Here is a 27,401-nt window from a genome sequence, read left to right as displayed (position 1 = left end):
GCGTCTTTTATCCTGGCTGTCTTGACCAGCCAAAGTTGTGGTCACTGTTTTCAGCAATGACTAGGGGGAAAAAGGGGGTGGAATTAATTAAACCTAGAGGAAGGGACTCTGAAGGGCGGAGCTGAGGTTCACAGAGGAGAAGAAGCCTTTAAATAAAGGGCCACACCGGCTGCCAGGGAGCGAGCGGGACTGGCAAGCGGGGACCTGCCCCACTGCCTTCTGAGCCTTCTGCAGCGCGAGACTGTCATTGAGAAGGACCCTGAGCCCAGGGGACATGATGCAGCCTGAGGAGTACAGACGGAGGGGTAAGCGACGGGCATCCCTGACCCTTTTCCCTTTTGCCACCTGCAGGAACAGCTGCTGGTGGGTGGCCCTTAGATTTCAGGCTGTCATTTGACTGGAGAGCCAGAACTGTCTTTTGAAAGTGGGCTTCGGCAGCGTTTTCTCTGTGAAAGGAATGTGGGATCAGAGTGTAAAACTTCTCTCAACCTTTCTTTCACTCTCCCTCTCACATACCCGCCACGTCTCACTTTTCCTCTCTACTTTCCCACAAAATAGAAGATTTGGATTCCTGAGCCCTAAGTGGAAAGAAAGGGATTATTCATATTATTCAGAAATAGAAAAAAAAATGTTCTAAGTGTTTTGTCGTCACTGCAAAATCTTCTCTCTCTCTCTCTCTCTCAGCATTCTCTGTGTGTGAATCTATCACTAGTGTTCTTTCACTGAGTCTTTCACTCCATAACTGTTTAGTGAGTGCCTCCTATGTACCAAGCTAAACCAGAATGGTTTTCTTGTTTTTAGGCATTGCTCTCCTTACTAGGTAGTTGCTTAAAAGAGAAACTTGAATGTCTTTATCTTTATAATTTTTTATATCTTCATCTCCACTAGTAGATGACAGTGCCTAAAATTCCTTTGCTGCAAGGTATCGTGCTAAAGTTAAAATCCAACTTTTCCTCTCTCTCCTCCACGGAGAGAGAGCTCACTAAGTGAGTTATAGTCTTTACACTTTGGGGTGCATTAGCTCATTCCATTGCTTTCCAAAGGCACAGTTAGCTGAGAGCAGGTTCCCATGGCCATTGATCCTCTGAGTGGAACACGGACATGTTTAGTGCTGCCCCTGACAAGGGAAGGGGTGGGTCCAGAGCTCTCAGGGGTCTGGTGGACCCTGCTGGGGTCCTGAGAGCCGCTGGGCTGGAGGGGGTTTGGAGGGGAGCAGACAGAAGAGAGAAGGGTTTGGAAATCTGCCTTCCTCTCCTCAGCTTTGTCCGGGGCTGGTTCTTGTTTGTAAGAACTTTATGTGAACTAATTCATGAACTAATTCATAGGCAGGAAATTGGGTTTCCTCTCCTCTTAGGGAAAAAGAGCCCAGGGAGTACTAAGGAATGATTATGGATATTCAGAGAGACACATAGACACACAGACACACACACAGATACACACACACACACAGATACACACACACACACAGATACACACACACACACACAGGAAGGGAGAGAAACAGTGAGAGAGGGACTCAGAGCAAGAGACAGGCATTGAAGATTGAGATCTGAAAGAATAAGTAATTTGCAGTGGCTTCAGGGTATTCAACTTGGCTATTTTCCCTCCTTATTCATTTGCTCATTCACTTGATCAAATTTTTTGAGCATCTAAAAATTGTTCTAAGCACTGAGGTGTTGATGAGGGCAGCAGGGAGAGAGAGAAGGTTATTAGGATGTGATGCTGCCTTTCCCTGAGATTTCAGGCTAGGGCAGGGGTGCTTGTTCTGGACCCATGGTTGTGTTTATGGATTCTATGAGCCTCAGAAATTAAACATAAAGTGTGTGTGTGTGTGTAAGCCTATGGTTCTAATCAGATTCTTGAAGAAGTCCACGAGTCCAACAAAGTTGAGGGATTACTGATCCAAGGGAAATGGTGAACAAATAGATTTTTTGTTCTTTATCAGAAGTGGTCATGGAAATTTGCCACCTGTGCTAATGGATACAGGGTACATGTGACAATTTTTAGATATAAAGGCTACGGAGTTTCTACTGAACCTGTAAATTAACCAGTTACTATACTAGATGTTCTGTTTCCGAGAAGAAAAGAAAGCAGGAGATTGATGTGAATCGAGATTGATGTGAATAAGGGAAGGAGGAAGAAAAAGAAATATTTTACTTTGGTGCTAGATTTTTGTGCTTTGGAGATTGTCCGTCCTGTTCATTTGCCCATTCACACACTCCCCCGGCCATTCATTCACTCCTTCACTCTTTCTTTCTATTTTGAAGACAAGGTGGTGCGAGGGTAGATCTTCTCTGGGCCCACGAATCCATCTCCTTCTTTACCAAGGCTCTTGGCCTAGACCTGAGAGGGACGGGCACAAACTGGCCAGGCCCAGCCAGGGAACACGAGCCTGGTTTCTCTGCCTCCCGTCCAGGGCGAGAGATGGTGGATTACATCTGCCAGTACCTGAGCACCGTGCGGGAGCGACGGGTGACTCCGGATGTGCAGCCTGGCTACTTGCGGGCCTGGCTGCCCGACAGCGCACCTGAGGAGCCCGACAGCTGGGACAGCATCTTCGGGGACATTGAGCGGATCATCATGCCTGGGGTGAGACACAGAGGCCCACAAGGGTGGTGTGGGATCTCGGGCGCAGAAGGGAGGGTGTGTCCTGACGGAAGGCCTGCTTTGGGTCGGCTGGGGTGATGACGAGTCCTTCTGCCACTTGGCCACCGACACCCAGCCCGTGTTCTGGGCGTGTGGAGGGCAGGGCTGTGGCCGGAAGTAGATCTCTGGTGCCAGGGCCGGCCTGTAGAGGTCGGTGGGGAGCTGGGGGGAAGAACGCCTGCATCCCGGGGTGTACTCTGGCAGAAGTGTGGAAATCTAATGGGACGGGCCAAGAAATGAACATTTTCTCTGAGGGGAAAGGGCAGCTCTGGAGATAGCGCCTGAACCCTGATGGGCAGAGCCAGGGACCCTCCTACACAGTGTCGCAGACCGAGCCAAAGGGGAGGAAGGAAGTGGCGCACACGAGCCTTGAGGGCACCCTGGGTGTCAGGTTGGGTTGGCCCAGGAAGCTGCCTAGGCCTCGTCAGCCCCCCCATTTCTCCTCTGTGAGGTGGGAACCATGGTGTCCTTGCCAACGGCAGGTCTGGTGACTGAGCTGCGTTTCAGGAGCAGGAAGCAACTCTTCCTGAATTATGGGTACTCTCAGAGACAGAGGGTGCAGCCTGGGAACAGAGCTGGTGGGGCCAGGAGACAGCAGCAAGCTGGCTGGTGCCGGGGGCTTGAGCTGGAAGCCACCTCGCTAGCTGGCGCTGACATCCCTGGCCACCAGGGTGAGGCACTCCACTCCGCCAAGGCGCTCCAGCTAAGCTTGCGCCAATTCCCTTCCCACGGAGGGGCTCCCTGCTGTGTGCCCGGCACTGCACTGGCTGCACCACAGCACCACTCGTGTTATCTTCACAGTGGCTGTGCTTAACAGATGGGGAAACTGAGGCCCAGAGAGGTTCGTTGTCTTGTCCAAAGTCACAGAACTAGTACCTGGCAGTTCCAGGATTTCAGTCCAGGCCAGTCTTACTCCTGAGGCTCTCTCTGCTGTTCCTCCTGCACTCGGTCACCTCTCCTGGCGAGTGCCCAAGTGTGCCTTGGCTGCACCCAGGGCCCTGCCACACCGGCCTCCTCGCTCTCCCCCCTGGGGCATTCGCGTTCTGCACCACGTGTGTGTATACGGCCTCTTCCTGAGGCTGACTCGAGATCTGCCTCCGTCATCCCCAAAGAGCTTTGGACTTACGTGTGACAGAAATATGCCTGGAGGCAGGGGTGAGCAAATGTCCAAACTCAGAAAGTGGCGGCGAGTTTGTACCAAGCCAAATACTCGTCTCTCTTTGACCGCTCAGCCTGTTTCACAAGCATCTTTCGAAAATGTCAATGTCAGTAAAGCTTTACCAAGGAGGCTAGATAGATCCCTGATAAGATTATCTGGCGGATTCCATTCTGTAAAACGTAATCTGCCGAGGGGCTAACTGTAATCTGGGAGTGAGGCTGAAGCAACTGTCAGAAGAGCTGGAAACGAGCTGATGCATTCGAACGAGTGGAATTCCAGCAGTTGCAGGGGGTGTGGTCCAACAGGCTCGTTTCTGGACAGAGAGGTCTGTCTGTTTTTGATAAGGCCTTCCTGCGGCTTATCTTGCATTATTTATCTTACATGAACAGACAATTGCCTCCTGATAGGGCCAGGAGTTGGAAGCCCTTTTCTGGGGTTTCCAAAATACTGTCGCTAAACACAATGATAGCGAGGACCCAATCTGCCATCTCATCTCACAGGGGACAAACCAGCCTCTGAGAGCTGGCCTGAGAGCAGCTGGTCCTTTGCTTTCCCTTTTTGCTCAGTGCCTCATTGAAAACTTGGATTCATTTTTCCCTTCCTGCTACTTCCTAGACACTAGGAGGAGGAAAACTTTCTCTTTCCCATTTAATTCCAACCCTGGTTAGATAATCCTCAGTTACTTTTCCTTAGGGAGACAGAGCAGCCCAATGGGAGGAGGCAGGGCACCGTCCTGCTTGGGCGTTTGGGTTCCTGTCTAGGCACTGTCATCTGTCCCCATGAGGTGTGTGTGACCACAGGGATGAGTCCTCGCTCTGCCAGGCCCCAGATAAAACAGAGATGATAGTAGAACCTACTTCACAGGGTGCTGTGAGAATTACATAAGAGAAAGCATGGAAAGTGGAAGATATTACTACTTACCACGTCTTCTGCTTGGTGGAAATCGGAGGAAGAGATTTGATTCTCTCAGAGTCAAGTCAGGATATTCGATGTGTCTGTCCCCACGTGATTAGTTTATCGTTAACATTAGTGCTTTACATTTGGCAAATTTCTTTGCCCATACACCCCACCCACACAACAACCCCAGGAGGCAGGATTTATTGTATGATGAGAAACTGGGGTTGAGAGAGGTGCAGGAGATGATCCTGCTTTTATGGGGTCTGAAGTGTACACACACTTTGAAACCTCCTTTAAGAAAAAATAATAATAATAAAAAAAGAATAAATCTCAAAAGAGACCCATGCAAACATGGCACCTCAGAGCTTAAGGTCATGAGCTTCATGGTAAATCAATCTACAAGGTCACATAGCTGATTGGGGGCAGAGGTGGGGCTGGAACCTGTGTCCTTGGACTTAGATCTTATGCTCCTTCCATTATACATGCTGTCCAGGACGTGGTCTTTGCTCTTGGAGGACTGTGCATTTGTGCACACGGAATAACAGGATGACGCATTAAGATGTTATTGAGGCCGGGCGCGGTGGCTCACGCCTGTAATCCTAGCTCTTGGGAGGCCGAGGCGGGCGGATTGCTCAAGGTCAGGAGTTCAAAACCAGCCTGAGCAAGAGCAAGACCCTGTCTCTACTATAAATAGAAAGAAATTAATTGGCCAACTGATATATATATATAAAAAATTAGCCGGGCATGGTGGCACATGCCTGTAGTCCCAGCTACTTGGGAGGCTGAGGCAGCAGGATTGCTTGAGCCCAGGAGTTTGAGGTTGCTGTGAGCTAGGCTGACGCCACGGCACTCACTCTAGCCTGGACAAAGCGAGACTCTGTCTCAAAAAAAAAAAAAAAAAAAAAAAAAAAAAAAAAAAGATGTTATTGAAACATCCAGAATTAGAGTGTTCCATGGGTTCAGGGAGGGATCAAAGGGAGCTGCAGGAGCTGGGGAAGGGTTCATGGAGAAAAGGAATATTTAGTAGCATTCTAAGAATCAACAGGTTTTGGAGGGTCATGTCTTTATAGGGAGTGCCTTCCCGTTAGGGGACACAGCAGTGCTCAAAGACATGAATGCAGAAATGAGCAGGACATGCTTGCAGAGCAGTGAGATAAGATTAGATAATCAATGAGGCAGATGAGCCACTGGGGATGCTTCAGACCCTCCCTGTCTGCCCAGCTCCTCTTTACTTCCGGTTTTGATTGTGGGCTCGGAAGTTAGCCTGGAGGTCGGAAGTTAGCCTGGAGGTCGGAAGTTAGCCTAGAGGTTGGTCTCCCACATGCGTGGGCTGCCCCCTCCTCCTGGCCTCTCCTCTCCTCGATTCATCCCTTGGGGAAGCTGAGGACAGTTTGAGCCCAAGCCCACATGGAACTTCTGCAGGAGCTGCATGCCCAGAGAACACAGAGCTCCATCGAACAAAATGTGCTTCTTGCAAGAAACTGGACAGGAAAAGCAATCTGCTCTTCTGGAGCAATTAAGGTTCCTGCCCTTCCTTTTACTACTGGGCAGGGGCGTCCTGAGGGGTAAGCATTGGGGACTGATGCAAGTACCACCCAGAATCCCACGAGCTTATTACTGCAGCAATGTCTTTTTGCATATTTCCTTCTGGACTTCGCATACGTGGAAAGGCTCCACTGGTGAACCATCTTAGGATAGGAGGCAGGTGGGTGGCAAGAACACCAATGAACATGTTCTTATTTTCATGGAGTTGTGTCACTTATTTGTCTGTCTGAAAAGTGTCGCCCCACCTCCAGAGTGGCATTTCCCCTTGCCGGAGAGGGTGTCTGGGGGAGGAAGGCCTCCTGGAAGTGCCTCCTGGTGCCAGCTGTGTGCATGCTCTGCCTCCAGGTGGTACACTGGCAGAGCCCCCATATGCACGCCTACTACCCGGCCCTCACCTCTTGGCCATCCCTGCTGGGAGACATGCTGGCTGATGCCATCAACTGCTTGGGGTTCACCTGGGTGAGTAGCAACGGCTGTAACTACGGGCAATGGGGGACGTAGCAGGGAAGTGACAACCTAGGACAGACATATTTTGTCCTGGTCTCTGAACAGGGTTCTTTAAGCTTAAGCCTTACATTAGTCATCTCATCTAATTCGTTAACATTATGGAACCACGCGTATTGTAGGTGAGGAAATTGAGGCTGAAGTAACTTATCTCCCCAATATCACACAGCTTGTAGAGACACAGATGGGATTTGGACCCAGATCTGGTTATCGTCACAGTTCAGGACGCTAACTAAGCACTTTGATGCCTGTTGGGTCACCGTTTCCCCTGTGCACTTGTCTTCCAGTAGCTAGAGATATGTCCTACGAATTCCCGTAATAACTCCTCAAGCACCACTCAGCTTTAAATGGAGCTAAACCTTTCTAGAACATCTTTATATTTTAAGCCTGAACTCTCACAGGGTGTGTGTGTTGGGGCGGTGGGTGGGGGAGGGCGTGTGGGTGGCATCACTATCTTTTCCAGGAAGGAGTACTTTCTTTCTTAGTCCTAAAACCTCTGCCTGGTCTTTAGAGTGTTTCTCAGATGGGTATTTTAGGGACTTGGGAAGCCAAATCCAAGCCCCTCATTTCCAGGGTTCTTTCTCCCTAGAGCCTTGGAGGATTCGCCTCATTGAGGGCAGCATGAATCCAAACCCCATATCTTTCCTCTTTCTGGTTTGGCAGAGGGTGAGGTGGGCGTGGGGCACAGGGCCTGACACCGATCCCTTCCCCGGGGAGGTGCCCGTTGTTACCGTCCGGGCCAGGGCAGAGACAGGTGTGTTTCTTGGGCGATTGGGGGCATTTCAGTGCCCTGGGGCTGTGCAGATGAAGTTCCATTCCCTCTTTCAGGCTTCCAGCCCCGCGTGCACAGAGCTGGAGATGAACGTCATGGACTGGCTGGCGAAAATGCTGGGACTCCCAGAGCACTTCCTGCACCACCACCCCGGCAGCCAGGGGGGAGGCGTCTTGCAGGTACCTCCCCTGGCAAAGCTCCACCTCGCACGGGGCTAAGTAGTGAAAGATAAACCAAACCCTAACCTGGCAATTCTCCTGCTCTCCATGGTGTTTCCCGTGTTACCCGCACCACGGGCAGCCACGCCACCGTCATCACTACCACGATGGACTCCACAGCACTGACACCACCACCGTCAGGGCTTCCACTACTCCCACCTCGGCTTCCGCTTCATTTACACTTGCTGCTGCCACTTCTCTTTTCCTCGAAAGAAGATTAAAGCATCGACACGTGATCACATTTCCAGTATTACCTGATTCAGGCTTATTAGTTTAAAATCTGACAACTGCTCTCATGTACCATTTTATACCACATGGTAAGAGCGGGAAAGAGGGGGCAAGGGGAGGACTTCTCTCTCTCTCCCCGTCAGTCCAGGAGATCGTTGGCAGTGAGAGCAATTAACAGGATAAAGCCAACAATTGTATCCTCCGGCCCTCGCTTTTGGATACCTGTCAAATGATGGTTCTTAAAATCTTTCATTTTCTCAAGGGTAAAGCCTCAGAGTGGAGCTTTCTGGGTGCCTCCCAAAGACCATGCGTGTTTCTAGGTGCCCTCGCCTCTATAAACCCTTGACATTCATGAGGGTTTGGTTCTGAGACCTTTGAGGATCCTCAAATTCTTGAATTTCACTGTAACATGTGATTTTCCTGGTTTTATAATCTGTAAGATAGAGATAATAATAATATTTCCCTCAAAGAGTGGATGTGAGGATTCAATGAATTATTCTATTAGATAAAAATAGCCACACTGCTCTGAGATGAGAATGGGAAGTAGGCTGGGCCCACTTGCTGGCTGAATGACTCCCTCTCTCACTCCAGCCTTGCGGCAAGATTAAAATCTGAACCTTACCAGAAAGACAAATTGCTGCACGCTGGGGACCTTCTGGCTTGTTGGCAAATAGTTACAATAGTTACAATAGTTCAGATCTTGTATCAGGAAGAACACTTCGAATGTCTACTGTGCACGATCTTGCTGATTATCTGAAGAGCCCTGTAGGTAAATGGTATCATCCCCCGTGCTTGAGATAAGAGCACTGAAGCTCAGACAGATTAACTAGCTTGTCCGAGGTCACACAGCAGGTGAGTGGAAGAATGAGGATTCAAACCTAGGCCTGTCTAAATCCAAACCACCATGCTTTCTCCTGTATTCAACAGCCATGTGAACTTGAGTTAGTCACATAACCTCTCTGAGCATCCCTATCTTCATCTTAGTGTGACAAGAATCCCAACACTCTCAGAGGTGTCGTGAAGAACAAACAGGATAACAGAAAGTGTTTTGTGAACCATGATGCCATGAAGATGAATGGTGGTATTATTATTATTATTATTATCATCTTGGCTTCCTTATTATGAAGTGATTTCAAGCCACTGACTATCTGCGGATCTGGTCCAAACACCTCTCCATGACCGTGTCTGCTAGGCTTTTGAGCAGGATTCTATCAGCTGTAGGTCACCTGAAAATTTCAAGAACCAAAGACACCGAGACTGAGTAAATCAATGATGAGAAACCATGGAGACTCCTGTGACCTGCTGGGGTGGCCTGCAGGATTTCTACAATCATGGCCAGAGCAAAATCCTATCCGTTCCTTGTTTGGACAATCTATACTCCCATCCCGGGAGGCAGTTAAAGAGATTCTCTCTATTTTTTATATGGAAAAGGGCCTTCCCGAGGGGCAATATTAGCTCAAGGTCACAAAAGTCATTGACAGCAAAATGGAGGCCAAAGTCCCTAACCGAGGGGTCCTCAAACTTTTTAAACAGGGGGCCAGTTCACTGTCCCTCAGACCATTGGAGAATGCGCACTGTGGGCCCGGGACGAGTCTGCTGCTAAGCAGGACAGACAGCCACAGCAAAAACACCCAGAGGACCGGATAAATGTGTTAGGCAGCCCACATGTGGCCGGAGGGCCGTAGTCTGAGGACGCCTGCCCTAACCTCTCACATAGGCCAGGACCTTCTCTCTGGGATATGCCTGTGGAATCAAAGTCCATTTCCATACCTAATAAATTGAAAGTTCTTTTAAATAAGGCTTACAGGGGAGCAAACTCAAATCCACAAGGGACATTCTCTTTTTGGTTTCTGTGGCCTCTCTAATAAAGATGTTGGTATTAGGTGCAAACTTGCTTTCAGAATGCAGTATGCGAGTTGGGGAGGAAGGAGGGCCCCTTAGGCAGGAGCTGTGTACTGCCTTAGGTAGATGGCTCTCTCTCTCTCTCTCTCTCTCTCTCTCTCTCACACACACACACACACACACACACACACACACACAACTATGGAACCTGGGGAAATTTGGCAAGAGAACCCAGAGAGAGGCTGCCATTGGTAACCCTTTGTAATCCTTTCTCGCTGCAGAGCACAGTGAGTGAATCCACCTTGATTGCCCTGCTGGCAGCGAGGAAGAGCAAAATCCTGGAAATGAAGAGGTCTGAGCCCGATGCTGACGAGTCCTCGCTGAACGCCCGGCTCATCGCCTACGCCTCTGACCAGGTGAGTCGCCCGGCACGGGGCAGACCTTCAGGTCGGCGCTTGGCTTCTGCAGTCTCCGTCCTTGAACAGTGTGTCCTACCAGGCACGACTATGCCGGGTTTCAGGTCTCCAGGCGCTGCAGGGGAAGACAAACTCCCAACGCTTGCCTTTGATTCCCGCAGTCTCCTGCTTCAAGCAGTTCCTGGGTGAGTGTTCCTTCCAGGGTGGCTCTGTGCTAACGCGTGTCTGCGACCTTTCTAGGCCCACTCCTCGGTGGAGAAGGCTGGTTTGATTTCCCTTGTGAAGATGAGATTTCTGCCTGTGGACGACGACTTCTCACTCCGAGGGGAAGCTCTTCAGAAAGCCATTGAGGAAGACAAGCGGCAGGGCTTGGTGCCTGTCTTTGTAAGTCAGGATGTGTGCCTGAGTTTAGGATGATAGGACTTGGATGTGAGGAAGGAAGTTTGGCAGAATCCAGGTGAGTAACGTGTTGCAAACGAAAGCAGAAAGGTTCCCCAGATACAATGTTGTACAAGTTGTGAGTTGCTGCTATGCATTGGTATGTTATGAAACAGATTTCATGGGTCGTAACCAGTATTAAAAAGAAATAGAATAGAAAATATCAGTGCATTCATATAGCCAGAGTATGTATTGTTTCATGAAACTTTAAAAAAAATATATACATCTGTATATTTACTAGGTTGCTATATAAAATGTCTTTCTTACATGTCATGGTAAAATACAGTGTAAAATGCACACTGTTCTAGTGGGATGGGTGGGACCTTTTCTTAGGCCAGATGTGTCACATGAACCCACCCTCCCACGTTAACTTGCCTTTCTTTTCCGCTAGGTCTGTGCAACACTAGGGACCACTGGGGTCTGTGCATTCGACTGCCTGTCCGAACTGGGCCCCATCTGTAAGTACCTGCCTTGTCTGGCTGGGAAGGCAACGGATACATTTTCAAATGTTTCCTAGAGCAAGAACCTGAAACCAGCCCTGTAGAATTATTCTCACTCCTCTTTGGTCAATATGGAGACCTGGGAAGAACCACCTGAGGTCAGGGGGGCCATTCCCAGGTGTCACTGCAGGACATTGCTTTCCCCAGTGGTGTCACACGGGGTAGAGCCATCCTGCCTTGCCTCCTGTCATAGGACGCAACTGTGGGAGAGCCTTCAGCTTTCTCATCTCCCCTGTATGTTGAACTCTACTTAAAGCAGGCTATCTCCCAAAACACAGGGCGAATGAGGGACCGTGAAATATTTCCTAGTTTAGCTTCAGAAAAGGAAAAAGGGCAGGAAAGGAGAAATTGTGGGAAAGGTAAAAGCAGAGAAGAAACCCAAATGGGATTGTTTAATCCCCAAGCAAGAAACACTGGGAAAGAGAAACATCTTCCCTCCACCTTTTGCATTAGAGGCACTGACATGGCTCTGTGGGCTGGTGGGAAGTTGGTTTCCATGCCAGGATGCTCTAGGTTAAGGCCTAGAGGGTGTTGGCTCTCTGCCCAGGGAAACGAAAAGGCCAGGGGAGACCCTGTAGGCTTTCCTGTCAGCAGGTAGGGGTGCCTCATTCTGCCCCACTTCCTCACTGATGCCCCTTCTTCTGTCCCCACACCCTCCACGCCTACTTAGCCAAAGTACGTCGTCCTCCCCCCAGCTATTCCTTGGGAAGCCCACCACCCAGCTTGGCCAGCTGGCCAGCTTGGCCCAGCTTCCCCCTTTGTGCCTCCCTTCCAGTCAGGTGACATTTGCCTCCTCAGGTGCCCGCGAGGGGCTGTGGCTCCACATCGATGCTGCGTACGCAGGCACTGCCTTCCTGTGCCCCGAGTTCCGGGGCTTTCTGAAGGGCATCGAGTATGCCGACTCCTTCACCTTCAATCCTTCCAAGTGGATGATGGTGCACTTTGACTGCACCGGGTTCTGGTGAGTGTGGCGGCCCCGCTCCGAGCTCGCAGGAAAGCCTTGCTTCCTCTGGAGAGCCCTCAGCCCCTAATGCCTGTCTGGAAACCTCCAGGGTCCGGGACAAGTACAAGCTGCAGCAGACCTTCAGCGTGGACCCCGTCTACCTCAGGCACGCCAACTCGGGTGCCGCCACCGACTTCATGGTGAGTGGCCAGGGGTGACAGGACGCCTGGTGGCATCTGGCCCCCGGGACCTCCTGTCTGCTGGCTCTCTTCAGACGGCAGCACACCCTGAGCTCATCCCATACATCCCATTTCATATTGTGTCTGAATATATAGAATGAAACCCAGAAAACAGATAAAACCCCTAGAAAATGAGGCCAACCTTTGAGGCAGTGTGCACATTTCCTGAATATTCTGTGGCTTTTTTTTTTTTTTTTTTATGCCCAGAAATGTTCTCTCTACCATAGGTGGACCAATTCCCTCTGCCTGCAACTTGGATGATCTTTTGTGCTTACTACCCAGCAACAGGGGAGGGTGGAGAATCTCCCGGGTGGGAAAGAGGCTCCTTGTTTAAATCGCTTCTGCCTTTTTGTCCCCGACAGAGGCACCGTGGGCAGCTCTGTGGTAGTGATGGGCCCCGGTCCCTGTGGGAGGTTCTGGACACCTCCAAGCATGGCTGGCCTTCCCACCTGGCTGCACCTTGACTCTCTCGATCCCACATTCCCAGTCTGTGCTGTGTCTCAGGGAAACATGTTCTTCAGAGTTATGCCTCAGTTTGAAGACGAGCCCTCCCCTTAATTGCAGGGGAGGCAGGATGCAAACACATGTATTACATATAGCACGGCCCATGGGAGGCAGTGGGGCAGAGTAAGCTGAGCGTGGTTTGGGATTCCATACCAACAGGAGCCCTTCAGGAAACTTATTGTACTTCTCGGAGCCTTGGTTTCATCATCCGTAAAATGGGAATAGTGGCACAAATTCATAGGGTATTGTGAGTCTTAAATGGGAATGTACATGTAGATCCCTTGGCATGATAACTGTGTGGCCAATGATCCCTAAATGGTAGGCAGAATATTTTCCTAAAAGCTCTTATTTTAAGCTGCAGAGATTTGCTATACAAAATGATTAAGCATGTAGGTGCTAGAGCCAGATGGCCTGTTTTGAATCCTTGCTCCTCCATTTGCTGACTTGTGTGGCCTTGGGCAAATAAGTTAAACTCCATGTCTAGATTTCCTCATCTGCAAAATGAGGATGATAACAACAGTTTTCGATTCTGAGGCTTGCTGTGAGGATTAAACAAATTAGTATAGCGAAGGGCTGAGAGCAATGCCCGACCCCTGTGAGAGTTCTTTTTGAAGAGATGGTTTCCATCTTATCTCTTTGGACAGCTGAAGTGTCTTGCCCTTTTAGTCCTAAAATAATAGTTCCATCATCACTTGATTATGTTGGTCATTATCCCTTGGACCAGCTCACCTTCTCTTCAGATTTTTGAGGCTTTTTGATTGGCTTTGCAGACAGCAAGCCTCAGGGCTCACTGTGGTCGGGGAAGACCCTCTGGAAGCAAATGAAGATAGAAGAAGAATGGTTCTTTAATCTCCACTGCCCTTTCTGGTGGGCTTTCAGAACTTTTTTTTAATTAAAAATTTAAAAAATTTCACAAGCAGCCCAAAGGGCAGGTATTTTTTGGGATAGCTGTAGGTTTCTTTCCTGAGCAAGAAGTGATGCCCATTCTCCTATTATTAGTGTATTTGGATCATCTTAAGCTAAGAGCATCCTCTTTATTTACCCTTGACCATTTTGAATTTCATGTTACCTTTTTATTCATGTATCATGGTGTATCAGATTTTCCTGTGGTTCATCCCCATTCGTTTGGGGATTTTTATAGTGCCCTCTCTCTTTTCCTTACAAAAATATGAAATTAAACTTTTCCCAGCACTGGTCTGGGGGAATCCTACTGTTTTTACTTCTACATCCAGAAGGTGCTACTTTAGGCTTATCCTTCCTCCATCTCTAATCTTATGCATTTAGTTTTCAAGTCTTTGAAGAAACTCCTGGAAAACTGAAGCTGCTGTCTTTGTCATGATCCTGGGGTTCTCAAGGCTGCTCTGGGATATGCCAATTCTCTTTTTCACCCAGGTGGCTGCAGCTTTAAGTAGAAGCTCCGCCCTCCTCTGAGATGAGCCAGACATTGAGCAGCGTCTCCTGGGTGGATGTGCTTAATCCCTGGGACCCTGGAATTACCGAAAGTCAGGGCTAGATTCTCGGCCGCTAGAGAAGCTCCCCTCCTTCTCCTCTCCCGGCACAGAGAGCATCAATGGCTGGGGCCATGCCTTGCCCTTGGCAGGGGAGCCCTGCAAAACCTTGAGGGGACACAGAGGAGTCTGAGGATGTCTCAAGTTAAAGAGCCCCTGTCAGCTTCTATAAGTCCAGATTTCCTGATCCAACAGAAAATGTTGGCTAGAGCCACTCTGCTGAGTCAGCATGGTTTGGTTTTGGACTAGTGACAAGAAAAAGGAGCAAGTGAGAATAAGATTGTGAAGAAATAAAAATAAAATCATCTCTGCCTCTTCCTGTTTATCTGTTGGTGAAATAAAGTCACCAATTGGCTACAACCATCTGAAAACCGGAACATTTTTAGAGACAACTCTTATCATCCATTCATTATCATCCACTGGACAAGAGGTAGAGTCGACGCTTTCCCTGTTATAGGGATTTTGTGCTGTTTCCAGGTTTTTTATTTTTATTTTTAAGAGACAGGGTCTTGTTCTGTCACCCAGGCTGGAATGTAGTGGTGTCATCATAGCTCATTGTAGCCTCAAACTCCTGGGCTCAAGCAATCCTCCTGCCTCAGCCTCCTGAGTAGCTAGGACTGTAGGCATACCCCACCACGCCCAGATAATTTTTAAAATTTTTTGTAGAGATGGGGTCTTGCTATGTTGCCTGGCCTCAAGCCATTCCTCTGCCTTGTGCTGGCATTACAGGTGTGAGCCACTGCACCAAGCCCCATTTCTAGGTTTTGATGCCCTCTGCTGGCGAGCGAAAGCCCTCATGCTGGTCTTTGGCTCTGCAGTTTTGCTCTGAAATCAAGGGCTTATTAGTACTTTTATGCAGGAGAATGTCCATCAACAAAGGGATAATGTCCCAACTGTGCCTGGCTCAGGAGGCAGGTGAGGGATTAAGGTGAGGACATTTGTGAAGATTTGACAACCCTGTGGATGGGCAGATAAATATTTGTACTCCATGGGACAGATATTTATTTTTAGTTAACAGAAATTTCAGTAGAAGTTTTCTGACAGTTGAGAGAGGGGTCACTAGAAACCACCTCACTCATTAGAATAACTGCAAATGTTTTCCAAATGTTTTGCTCTATTTTCAGTTCTGAAAAATCAGTTTAAAATTGGTTTGGAAATTTTCAGATCTATGGTGTGCGACTGCAGTCTCGAACTTTAAGCTCTGTTGAATTTGGTCACCAGGAACAAAGTGTCAGTTTTAGTCTAACAGAGGCAGAAATTCGGATGCTTATTTGAAATCTGAAAGCTGGACTGATGCCTCTGAGGTCACACGAATCTCACAGGAAAAAGGACAAGGCAGGGAAATGAAATAAGGATCAGCTTGGTTCTAGACAGAAATACTACTGTGATCTGTAGTTTTTTAAATCATTTAAATAGCCCACAGTTACTGACAGCTTCTTCTGAGACTCTTTTCATCTTATTGTCCTTGCACCACTTCCTTGGGAGGTGCTGTCTGTTTCTCCACCTCGGGGACTGAGGAGCCAGTGTAGTGGCGCTGCCCAAGGTCACACAGCTAGTAAGTGGCAGAGCTGGAGGACAAACCCAGGTCTATGGGGCTCTAGCACCTGAGCTCTAACCACCGTACTTTACATTTTGGGGTGAATCAAAATAGGACTTTATTTTCTGCTACTCAAGGTACTTGGGTTCTTTTAGAGAAAAAAAATGTATTGTCCCTATCTTGAATTTCTGATCTGGGATGTAACCTTTAAAGCAGCTTTTAAAGCAAAGTGCCCTTCTCATTGGTTCAGGGTAACGGACTTGGTTTCCACTTGTCCTGCTTTTGGACCAAGAACTAGTGGCCACTTTCATCGGGGATTTGGTCACACAACGGGGCAGCCTTTGGGTAACTTGCCTTGGCTTGCTCCTTAGCAACAGCTGCGGGAGTCATGGTAACACCGTTTATCCCTGGAGGGCTGGGCAGGCGACGGACCGATAATGACCAGGAGCGCCCAGGGAGTGGGGCGCCTTGTCTCTAACCGTGTGGGTACTGTTTTTGTTTGTTTCTAGCACTGGCAGATCCCACTGAGCCGGCGGTTTCGCTCTATTAAACTCTGGTTCGTGATTCGGTCCTTCGGGGTGAAGAATCTTCAAGCGCATGTCAGACATGTATGTAGTGGTGCACACCATGGAGCCGAACCTGTGTTACTTTGTTTTCTCATGGGGACGAAGGCTGGTTCCTGATTTGCAAATCTGCCCAGGAGACCTGTGGTGTCTGGCTCAGGTGTCCGGGCCTGTGCGTGGGCTCCTGGGGCTTGATTATTCAGGGTGGCCACCTCTTCGCTGGCTGGTGGGACGTTCAGCACAGTCTGGCCCTGAGGGCTGATGTCTGTCCTCTGCGGAGCATCTCACTATTCTGCTGGCTGTCATTGAGCACTGGGGACTCATGGCCCGAGAGCCTGGTTTGCAGAGAGAGAGAAAGGGAACATAAATAAAAGGGCAGTGTATGTGGCCAGGGTAGGATCATATCTTTTAAAGAATCACCCCAATTGTCACAGCTGGCTGAACATGTGAGTCACGACTATGGTTATGCCTGAAACATAGCTCCCCTGGCTTGGACAGGCCGACCTACCAAGTCTGGAACAAACCTCCCTGAATTGTGTCAACAGGTATTTGTGGAAGGCCTATTTGGTACAATTGCTTTCAGTTCAATTCAGCATCTACCGAAGTATTGTGCGTGGAAAGGGACACAGAGATAAATGAGACAGGCACAGCCCCTCTCCTGTGCTCTTCATGGAGGAGGTGGGGCTTATTTAAGAAGCTGGTGCAGCAGCAGTTTTCTCTCATTTCTATAAGAGCCGACCTGGAAGACAAAGCCCTTGATAAAAGCAGCAGGGCAAACCCAGGCTGTCCTTTCTTACCCTGTGTGTCGCTTTCCCCCCTTCCACCTTCCCTTTAGGGAAATTCCTTCCTCATTAAACAAACGCAAGACAATGAAGTGGCTGAAGGAGTAACTATGACTCATTTTGATGTTGGTGATTTTATGTTTGTAACCACCAGTGGATGTTTACCCGAGAAGCAGCTGTCACCCAGTGTAGTGAGGGACTTCAGGCACTTTATGCTCTTTCAAGATCCTCATGGCAGTGGGTAGGGAATGGGTGGTGCAGGTTACAAGTAATAAGGAAGATCCTGTTGCTTACAACTGAGGCCCGGATGGGCAGTGTGCCGACGCAGCAGGCCAACCTTTCTGAATGCTCCCTTTTGAGAGTCAAATTGATACAGGAAAGTGGACCCCAAAACTGGGGTCTGGTTGAAGGCTATGCCGGTTCTTGGCCTTGCACAAGAAAGAATTTAAGAGTCAGCTGACAGAGTAGAGCAAAAACAAGTTTTACTGTGATAGAAAGGGGGACAAAAAAAAAAAGAGAGAGAGAGAGAGAAATGGTTGATCCATAGGGCAGTGGCTGTCTCTCAGAGCAATAGAGAGGAGCACCTTGTGAGCTTCAGGGATCTTGTTTTATAACTTCTATTTAATTTTATGATAAGCGGAGGGAGTATTATTCAAGAGTTTGGGAGAGGGGTGAGGAGTTCCTGGAACTGAGGGTCCCTCCCCTGTCTAAACTATATGGGTTAACTTCTGGGAGTTGCCATGGCATTTGTAAACTGCCACGGTGATGGTGGGAGTTTCCTGTAGTATGCTAATACATTATAATCAGGGTATCATGAACAGCGAGGGTAGCCGGAGGTTGTTTATCATGGCCATCTGGGTTCCAGTTGGTTTTGGCCGGTTTCTCTGCCATCTCTTGCTTTATCAGAGACTTTGATTCAGGCTTATGATTATGTTCAGCAAGGTCTGTCGGTTCCCTGTCTCCTTCCTCACTCAGAGAATCTACTCCTCTTTAATCTTAAGGGGTTACAGAAGGAGGGAGGTCTGTCTTCTCTAACTATTTCCTATTGATTTTATGGGCATAGGCCCTGACTCGTACTGGAGGAATAAAAATCTCTGCATGTCTGGTTCAAGGGACCCAAAGGCAGGGTGCTTTTCATGTGCTGGATCAGCTGATGAGATGGGTTGGAAGCCCTCTCTCAACTTTATTCTAAATTGTAGTTGGTTACCACTGTTGGTTACAGTGTAAGAAGAAAGAAAAAAAAAATTATAGTTGTTGCAACCTGGAAAACATAAACTTTATAAGAAGATTAAACAAGCAAAGACCAATAATCAAATTGTCATTAAAGGCCCCAATAGGGGCAGAAACTAAGTAACAGATGGTAAAAACCCTTGTATTGAGTCTCAGATAGTTTCCACCGAGGTGGTACCTTGACTAAAACTGTGTAACCATTTAGCCTGCTTATATATTTTAAAAATCTTTTTCTATTTGTCCATTGGCATTGACATAAATACAGTAAGTTTTATTGATTATTGTACAAACACTGCCTTGTTTAGCCAATAAGTAATCTAAGGCTATTTGTTTATGTATTATTATATTGGCTACAGAATCTAGGGAGTTATTAAACTTAGTGAAAGCATCTCTAATAATCTGGGCCAGAATTTCTAGTTGGGTAGACGAATTTCTTATGGTGACTTTATGATAAATAAAACCTCTCTAAGGGGTGCCATTCTAATAGTGACTCTTATCTCAGCCATAATAAGACTAATGAGCCTTCCCAATGAGAGGTATTTCTGTTTGTTTATAGTGAAACAAATCATGCAGGTAAAGTAGTGTCATGTGTTATCATGCAACTCATGCTATGTTAATGATAGTACAATTTTTATTAGATGGGGATTTTAGTATTGTAATTAGCTAAAGGGCACTAAAGGGCAACCAAAGTAGTTTTAAAGCAGGCACGGCAGCTTTGAGCCTGACATTTTAAGGCAAGAAAGTACTGGGTGCTTTTCCCGAGCCCAGTAATTATCTTAGTACCTGCCTAGTCTGCTCTGTTACAATTATGTTGAACACTCTAGGCTAGCACTATGTTCTTGTTATGTGGTGGGGAACTGGCATTTTTTCTTTGATCTACCCTGTTTTTTTTTTTAGCTCCTACAATCTTTTTTTTTTTTTTTTTTTTTTTTTTTTTAACAGTTTTTCAGCAGATAGCTCCTACAATCTTTTTGGTCACTCTTTTGCAATGTTTTTTTTGAGTAGGGAATGAGGAGACATTATATATGTGATTTTTTTTTTAATTTTTTTTTTATCTCCTCATATTTCTGTCAGTAGTTGACCATATATGTGATTTTTACATTGACTTATATTTTATGGCAGTCACTTGTGTCCATAACTCATATCTATAATATAGGCAGCAAGCTTTGTGCAGTGGCAGTATCATAGCCAATGAGGTTCATCCGAGGCACGATTATTCCCAGTTGAAAACTTTTCCCAATACCCTGCCATGACGACTTGCAATATAGCCAGCAGTGGCAATTTTTGGTGGTCCCTATGCAGACTGAGTAAACAAAAACAAAACAAAACAATATATAAAAAATATAATACAGGCAACAGTAACAAAAGTTTAAGTGTTAAATATAATCATTATGCCAATTAACAAAACATAGCTCTAATGTGTAGGCAAAGAATGCAAACATTCAGAAAAAGAATCGAAGACTCATAACTTTTTATGTTATTGATCTGGGCACCTAAATTATTTAAAGCATCAGTAACATTATTTTTTCAATCTGAAATGTATGTGTAACAGGTGTTACAGATCTCCCCCTGTGTTGTGGTGAGTATATCTAGGGCCATTCTATTTTGTGTAACTATTTTTTTTTGTTTGTTTGTTGAGTAATTTCTTGGCTTAAGAGGAACATGGTATCTTTTGTGTGGTTTAGTGTTTTTAGCTGTGAATTGGGCCAGAGCAGTAATTTGGGTGAGAGCATTTAATGTTCCTGCCCCAGGGACTAGAATATTTAAGGGTCGTTTTTGCAACTTGGGGAAACAAGCTCTTAAGGCCTTTATGTTATTAGGTACAGTGGGCAGAGTTTTATGTATAATTCCTGGCAGGGAGGGCCACCTGGTGGTATATCTTTCAGTCTAACTGTGGGGAGGTGTTGCCACAGGTGTGTGCTGCACAGCCACCCAGTCCCCGAAGGTGGCGCTAGCTCTCATGAAGCAGTTTCATTTTTCTGTCCAGTCAGATGTGTACACTCTGACAATGTGGACATATGTGGAAGGGGACAGCCGTCCCACCAGCTGGGAGTGTGCGGGGTAATTTGTAGTATGATTATGTCTTTTTATTACATATGGGGGCCTTTTGATATAACGGTCCATGTTTAGCCGTTGTCTATGTTAATCCATCCCAAATCGATGTGTGTCGGCTGTGTGTCATGTTTACGTGTTGTCTCACCATTGTAAACACATGTCTTTTAGTTTTTCTGACAATCGGCAGGTGGGAGGTATTCTGAGCTGTAGGTAGTTGCCAATGATGACTTGGTGGAGTTGATGTCACCCATGTGGATAGAGTTGTCACTTTCCAGGGAGCTCATCTAGTCACTCTGATTTCATTTAGGGCGGCACATTCTGTGGCATCCCATTCTCACTGGAGAAGGGTAGATGTCAGCAAACCCAACAGCCAGGCTGGCTGTTGACTTTTGTTGTTGTTGTGGCCCAGTCTAAAAAGACACTGTCATTTGCCATGGAGAGTAGGAACAATAGCCTATGGTTGTACACACAGGTGTTTAGCAGGAACTCTCAAGGGCTAATCTGTTCCCTGTAACATTATTATTGATGTATTTTCTCTTATAGGCCCTAGTAGGCTGGCTGTTACAGGGTCTGAGCCTGGCCTACAATATCACACATGGCTTCCCTCCCTGGGAACAGGTGTAATAGCCAATTGATAAGTTTTTGGCCTTATCCATGCCACTTCTACTACGATGGCTCTAGCTGGGATTGGCGTCTTTGTATGATGGTATCACAAGGCTCTCAGACTTCTGTCAAGGAGCATAGCTGGGGTCATTTGACCCTCAGGCACCATAAAGCCAATCTATTATGGAGGTCCCTTGTATCTCAATTTTAGGTTCAGGTAGCCATTGCCGCTCATCAGGTCTATTGGAGGTGTTCTCAGGAGCATGACTTGGCCATCTGTTTAAGGAGCATGGCTTGTTGTCTCAGACATAACTCGGAGAGTTTGTGGGGCCTGTTTTATAATCCTTGCCAACAACTCTAAGTGGGGTGCCATGTGTGGTAGTGGCTGACCCACTGAAAACTTGTATAGCCCCCGGAGATCCTTAGGGCCTTAAGGAGCTGTCCTTGGACAGTGCACAGAGTTGACCTTTTAACAGACCAATTTTTAATTAGACCCGCCCCTGTTGAATTATATGGCAGGTGAAATCTCTAGTCTATGTTTTATTCTGTTGTCCATTTTTGAATGTCATGTCCTGTGAAATGAGAACCTTGGTCACTATCAATTTTTTAAAACTCTTTAGGCAACGTAAGAGCAAAACTCAAAACACTGAAGGCAAGGTTACAAAATTAACTTATCTACAAGCATTGAGAATCTTGGTTTTAGTTGCAAACTTGTAGGAATTTTGTTATATAAAACATAACCATTTTTTTTTTTTTTTTTTGAGACAGAGTCTCACTTTGTTGTCCAGGCTAGAGTGAGTGCCGTGGCGTCAGCCTAGCTCACAGCAACCTCAAACTCCTGGGCTCAAGCGATCCTCCTGCCTCAGCCTCCCGAGTAGCTGGGACTACAGGCATGCGCCACCATGCCCGGCTAATTTTTTTATATATATATCAGTTGGCCAATTAATTTCTTTCTATTTATAGTAGAGACGGGGTCTCGCTCTTGCTCAGGCTGGTTTTGAACTCCTGACCTTGAGCAATCCGCCCGCCTCGGCCTCCCAAGAGCTAGGATTACAGGCGTGAGCCACAGCGCCCGGCCTAAAACATAACCATTTGAGCCTAAGGATGCAGAGACTTTTGTATCAGAATTTTTTTGTTGTCCTTTTAAAGAATTAATCATGTTTTAAACAAAAAGCTTATAAATCATGTCTAGTTCTCATAACGACAGGAAAAAGAAATTTACAGATAGCTAAACATTTAAATTATCTAGCAACAAATTTATATAAATTTAGATAGAAGCAAAATTATTTTTGTTGTTTTTGTGTTTTTAAAGATAGGGTTTTAGTCTGTTGCCAGTGCTAGAGTGCAGTGGCATCATCATAGCTCACAGCAACCTCAAACTCCTGGGCTCAAAGGATCCCTCTGCCTCAGCCTCCCAAGTAGCTGGGACTACAGGCACCCACCACCAAATTAACCACTACAGCCAATTTTTCAATTTTTAGTAGAGACATGGTCTCGTTCTTACTCAGGCTGGTCTCGAACTCCTGAGCTCAAGTGATCCTGCACCTTGGCCTCCCAGAGTGCTAGGATTACAGGTGTGAGCCACTGCACCTGGCCAAGAGCATTAGTTTCATGGTCTTTAGCTAGCCCGATTCCAGGTCTGTACTTGAGATGTCTTAATCGGTACTCATGTTGATTTAAGAAAAATCTACTCAGAAAGACATCATAGATTGCAGGACAGGTGGTAGAAATAGGCCTGGAGGGAAGGAGATATAGGGGAGAATCATGAAAAAATTAGAAAATGAATGACAAAAGTATAAGGTAACTAGAAAACAACTAGGATGCTTTTCCTGGGAGAGAGCCTTAGGACATGCAAATGAAAATTTCCTGGGCCAGTGAGTGGAGCCCATTTGAAACTGACCATGCAGTGGAGAGAGAAGGGGGCTCTGAGTGAGGTTTGTAGCAACCTGTTTCATCATGGTCAAAAGTTGAGGTCAGCTAGATCCCTTGCTTTCTCTTGAAGTAGAGTAGCAAATACGAGAACTAGCTGATAGAATTACTTAGCAACTATTCTATTGAGATTCTTCTGGATGCTTGGAGAAATTTTAAAAAATGAAAGAAAAGACAAGTCCTGCCCTTGCTTAGTTAATAATCCTAGGTTAAAAACAAAAAGCAAAAAACCATAGGAAATTTTAAAAGATGATATAAAACTTTAGGGAAAGATTAATATGATACAAATCCTTAAAATTTTTTTATCATGATAAAAATATACATGTTTTATACATATATTTATGTTATGTGAAATATGCATAACAAAAATGTACCATTCTAATCATTTTCAAGTGTGCAGTTCAGTGGCATTAAGTATACTCACAATGCTGTGTGTATGGTGATGGCCACTATCTCTAAAACCTTTTCATTATCCCAAGCAGAAACTCTGTACTAATTAAGCAGGTACAAATCTGTTTCCTCATGGTGGGTGGGGATGATACGTAAATGTATGTTTTCTGTGGAATGCCAAAAAAAAGAGGGCAAAAGGGCATTTGAGGTCCAGGGTGAGAAGTGGATTAAAAGGCAGGTGAAACATGCCTCTTAGGATGGGGCAGGACTGTCGCTGGCCCATAGGGTTGCTCTGGGAAGAGGAAGCCTGAATGAGGCACTGGCCGGGATTGCAGAGCAGGGCTGGGTTTTGGCTGTCCCTTGTTCCCTTAGCCAGGCAGGGAGCCCCAGTTTCCTGGACTGCAAGACACATGCCTTCTGGGTTCTGGGGCTGAGTTGAAAGAAGACCCTGGGACAAGTTCCCCAGGACGGTCTCATTTGACAGGAAACAGGGAGCCTTTGGAGGTTTTCCGGCTTGGAACACATGGGCAAAATGAAACGGAGAAGAGGCAGAAGCCACTCAGGTCTCTAGGACTGAAAGGGGTTGCTGGCTTGAAACCTTTTGGCGGTGTGAACGTTTATGCATAGTTTGTCCCTTGCCTGATTATTGACTTCAGTTCTCTCTCTGTTTACAATCCCAGGGCACTGAAATGGCTAAATATTTTGAATCTCTGGTCAGAAATGACCCTTTCTTTGAAATTCCTGCCAAGAGGCACCTGGGCCTGGTGGTTTTTCGTCTAAAGGTAATGCCATCTTCCACCGCCCCCTGAGAGTGATGTTATTTGGTGTTTCGGAATGGGCGGTTGTTGAGCCTCTTGGAACCATAAAGGCGGGGCTTCTAGGGGTGCCGACAGGGGCTGTGATGTGGGCCTCACTTCTCTTTATCCTCCAAACAGGGTCCTAACTGTCTCACAGAAAGTGTGTTAAAGGAAATAGCCAAAGCTGGCCAACTCTTCCTCATCCCGGCCACCGTCCAGGACAAGCTGATCATCCGTTTCACTGTGACGTCCCAGTTTACCACCAGGGATGACATCCTGAGAGACTGGAATCTCATTCGGGATGCTGCCACTCTGGTCCTGAGCCAGCACTGCACATCCCAGCCCAGCCCGCAGGTCGGGAAGCTCATCTCCCAAGCCAGGGGCTGCAGAGCCGTGGCCAGCGGGTCGTCCCTCCAGTGTGTCAACGAGGCAGGGGATGACCCAGCCCAGGCCAGGAAGATCATCAAGCAGCCTCAGCGTGCGGCAGCCGGTCCCATGAGAAGGGAAAACGGCTGCCATCTCGAAACCCTGCTGGACCCCCTTGACGACTGCTTTGCGGAAGAGGCCCCGGACACCACGAAACACAAGCTGTCCTCCTTCCTGTTCAGTTACGTGTCTGTGCAGAACAAGAGGAAGACGGTGCGCTCTCTCAGCTGCACCAGCGTGCCTGTGAGTGCTCAGAAGCCACTGCCCGCGGAGGGCTCTGGGAAGAGTGGGGGCTCCTCCCGGGTCAGAATCTTTTCCAGGTTTCCAGAAGAGATGATGCTGCTGAAGAAAAGTGCCTTCAAAAAACTAATCAAGTTCTACAGCGTCCCCAGCTTTCCTGAATGCAGCTCCCAGTGTGGGCTCCAGCTGCCCTGCTGCCCCCTGCAGGCCATGGTGTAGACCAGGGCGTCCTCAGCCAGAGCCCGAGGTCGTGCTCCCCGGGGAATCTGGGCACCCCTCAAAATTGAGTGCCGAGTCTGTGTGCTTATGTGTGTGTGCATTTTTCTTGGGGGCGAGTCCATAATTTTTGTCAGGTCCTCATTGTCGGGCTTGACCCACAATTGGATACATTCGGAGAGTTGAAGCCTGCATGATCTAGAAGGTTCCATCCAGCAGGCAGGTCAGAGAGAAAGGGCTGAGGGTAGTGTATTGACAGGCAGCTTCTGTGGTTCAGCTTGTGACATGAAATGTAACGTAAAAATAAATTGTGCTTGCTGAAACAAATCATGTCCTGTGTCACTTACTTGGCCACTGAGACATGGACTCACTAACCCATCCAGGTGCCTAAGCTCATGCACCGTATAGATGCTGCTTTCCAGGATGCTGAAGATTTGCACTTCGCTGTGAGAAAATGCGTTTGGAGGTGCCCCTGGTAGTGGATATGGCAGGCAGCCTGTATTTATAAGTGTCAGAGATGAGTCAGGCACTGTGGCTCGCAGTTTATAAACGAGGAAACCAAGGCCCAGGGCACACAGCTGTGACAGGCAGGCCCAGGTCTCCCCGCCGCCAGTGACGCCCACGCTGCTCCCACCATCCAGCACTGTGCAAGGCACGACTTGGTTAGGAGCTCACGGCCCAGCAGGCCCCTCTGGTCCTCCAGGACATTGAAATGTTTCCTCTCTAGGTTTGGAACTTGTGCATTTCCCCTTTTTTCTGGACCCTGTAGTCAAACAGAAGGTTTGCTTGTAGGCAGCCTGCCCATGGTTAGTTCAGAGGCCAAAAAAAAAAAATCATTTTCTTCCCATTTCAGATGGCACTTTTAAAATAGGGAATGGAGGCCGGGCGCTGTGGCTCACGCCTGTAATCCTAGCTCTTGGGAGGCCGAGGCGGGTGGATTGCTCAAGGTCAGGAGTTCAATACCAGCCTGAGCAAGAGCGAGACCCCGTCTCTACTATAAATAGAAAGAAATTAATTGGCCAACTGATATATATATAAAAAATTAGCCGGGCATGGTGGCACATGCCTGTAGTCCCAGCTACTCGGGAGGCTGAGGCAGGAGGATTGCTTGAGCCCAGGAGTTTGAGGTTGCTGTGAGCTAGGCTGACGCCACGGCACTCACTCTAGCCTGGACAACAAAGTGAGACTCTGTCTCAAAAAAAAAAAAAAAAAATAGGGAATGGCTCTGAAGTTGGTTGATAGGACGAGTATTAAAAATAAACGAAGCTGGACACTAGTTAAAGTGGCAAGGATAGATTTTCATCAGTGATATGCTATTGCAATAGGGAAAAGGGTCCAGTGTGAACTGAACTCCACTTGGATTTGTGCAAAGGTGACCGGGTGTTTTAAAGGGAGAATGGGGGAATAGGGAGGGGGCCAGCAGGCACTTGGCAGAGTCAGGAATGTGAAAAATGACAAAAAGCAGAAAGTGTTCCTGTGAACCCCCCTGGGTTTGTTAACGGGTGCTTATCAAAGTGAGCCTCCTGCTCTCCCACAGAGATTGGAGTCAGGGGCCCCACCTTCAGTGCTGGCTGGAACAAGTAGTAAATTCTTTCGGCAGCCTTGAGTTTTCTCAAGGCCCCACTTTAAGCAGGGCTGGGGTCATCTTAGGGATGTGGCCTTGAGCTGTTAGAAACTGTGTTAGTGTTTGTTCGAGTCTTTATTGGCCAGGGTTGAGGCCTACTTGAGAAGAGAGCTCAGAGGAACCTGGTTAGAGTTTTGTCAAGGAGAGAATCTTTGTCAAGAGCTCTAAACTTTCCCCTTGTTCTCTACCAGTGATCCCTGAATTTGCTGCACACTTGCATCACCTGGAAGTCTTCAAAACATACTGATGCCTGGCCTTCACTCCCAGAGATCTTTTTTTTTTTTGAGACAGGGTCTTGCTTTGTTGTCCAGGCTGGAGTACAGTGGTGTTAGCCTAGCTCATAGCAACCTTAAACTCCTGGACTCAAGTGATCCTCTTGCCTCAGCCTTCCAAGTAGCTGAGACTACAGGTGCACACCACCATACCAATAATTTAAAAAATTTTTTGTAGAGGCCGGGTACAGTGGCTCACACCTGTAATCCTAGCACTCTGGGAGGCCGAGGCGGGAGGATTCCTTGAGGTCAGGAGTTTGAGACCAGCTTGAGCAAGAGTGAGACCCCTGTCTCTAGCAATAATAAAAAAAATTAGCCAGGCATCATGGTGTGCACCTGTAGTCCCAGCTACTTGGGAGGCTGAGGCAGGAGGATGGC

The 27,401-nt window shown here is 47.4% G+C and overlaps 1 protein-coding gene and 1 non-coding gene across 3 annotated transcripts; both read left to right on the top strand.

Moving 5' to 3' along the window:
• The first annotated feature begins 274 nt into the window (after positions 1 to 274).
• HDC (histidine decarboxylase) lies at positions 275 to 25,454 on the top strand. 2 transcript variants are annotated; one of them, XM_012763507.3, is made up of 12 exons: positions 275 to 305; positions 2,417 to 2,589; positions 6,593 to 6,706; positions 7,580 to 7,702; positions 10,093 to 10,227; positions 10,468 to 10,611; positions 11,057 to 11,123; positions 11,964 to 12,126; positions 12,218 to 12,308; positions 16,406 to 16,504; positions 24,129 to 24,230; positions 24,384 to 25,454. In XM_012763507.3, the coding sequence occupies exons 1-12, from the start codon at positions 275 to 277 to the stop codon at positions 25,128 to 25,130; spliced, it is 1,989 nt and encodes a 662-aa protein (XP_012618961.2). In that variant the 3' UTR covers positions 25,131 to 25,454. The 2 variants fall into 2 exon arrangements, with proteins under 2 accessions (XP_012618961.2, XP_075859751.1); XM_076003636.1 differs by lacking the exon at positions 16,406 to 16,504.
• On the top strand, positions 19,634 to 19,774 carry LOC142871598 (U4 spliceosomal RNA). The gene has a single exon (XR_012919838.1). It is a non-coding gene; the product is annotated as a U4 spliceosomal RNA (small nuclear RNA).
• Positions 25,455 to 27,401: the final 1,947 nt, after the last annotated feature.

This window comes from Microcebus murinus, chromosome 6 (genome assembly GCF_040939455.1).
Source record: "Microcebus murinus isolate Inina chromosome 6, M.murinus_Inina_mat1.0, whole genome shotgun sequence".
NCBI lineage: Eukaryota > Metazoa > Chordata > Mammalia > Primates > Cheirogaleidae > Microcebus > Microcebus murinus.
Note: the sequence above shows the minus strand (reverse complement) of the source record. Positions and strands in the feature narration are given on the sequence as shown.

Coding starts and splice junctions, on each gene's coding strand:
- HDC (XM_012763507.3), top strand. CDS start 275: ATGATGCAGCCTGAGGAGTACAGACGGAGGG. Junction 2,590..6,592: donor AGCGGATCATCATGCCTGGG/GTGAGACACAGA, acceptor CTCTGCCTCCAG/GTGGTACACTGGCAGAGCCC. Junction 7,703..10,092: donor AGGGGGGAGGCGTCTTGCAG/GTACCTCCCCTG, acceptor TTCTCGCTGCAG/AGCACAGTGAGTGAATCCAC.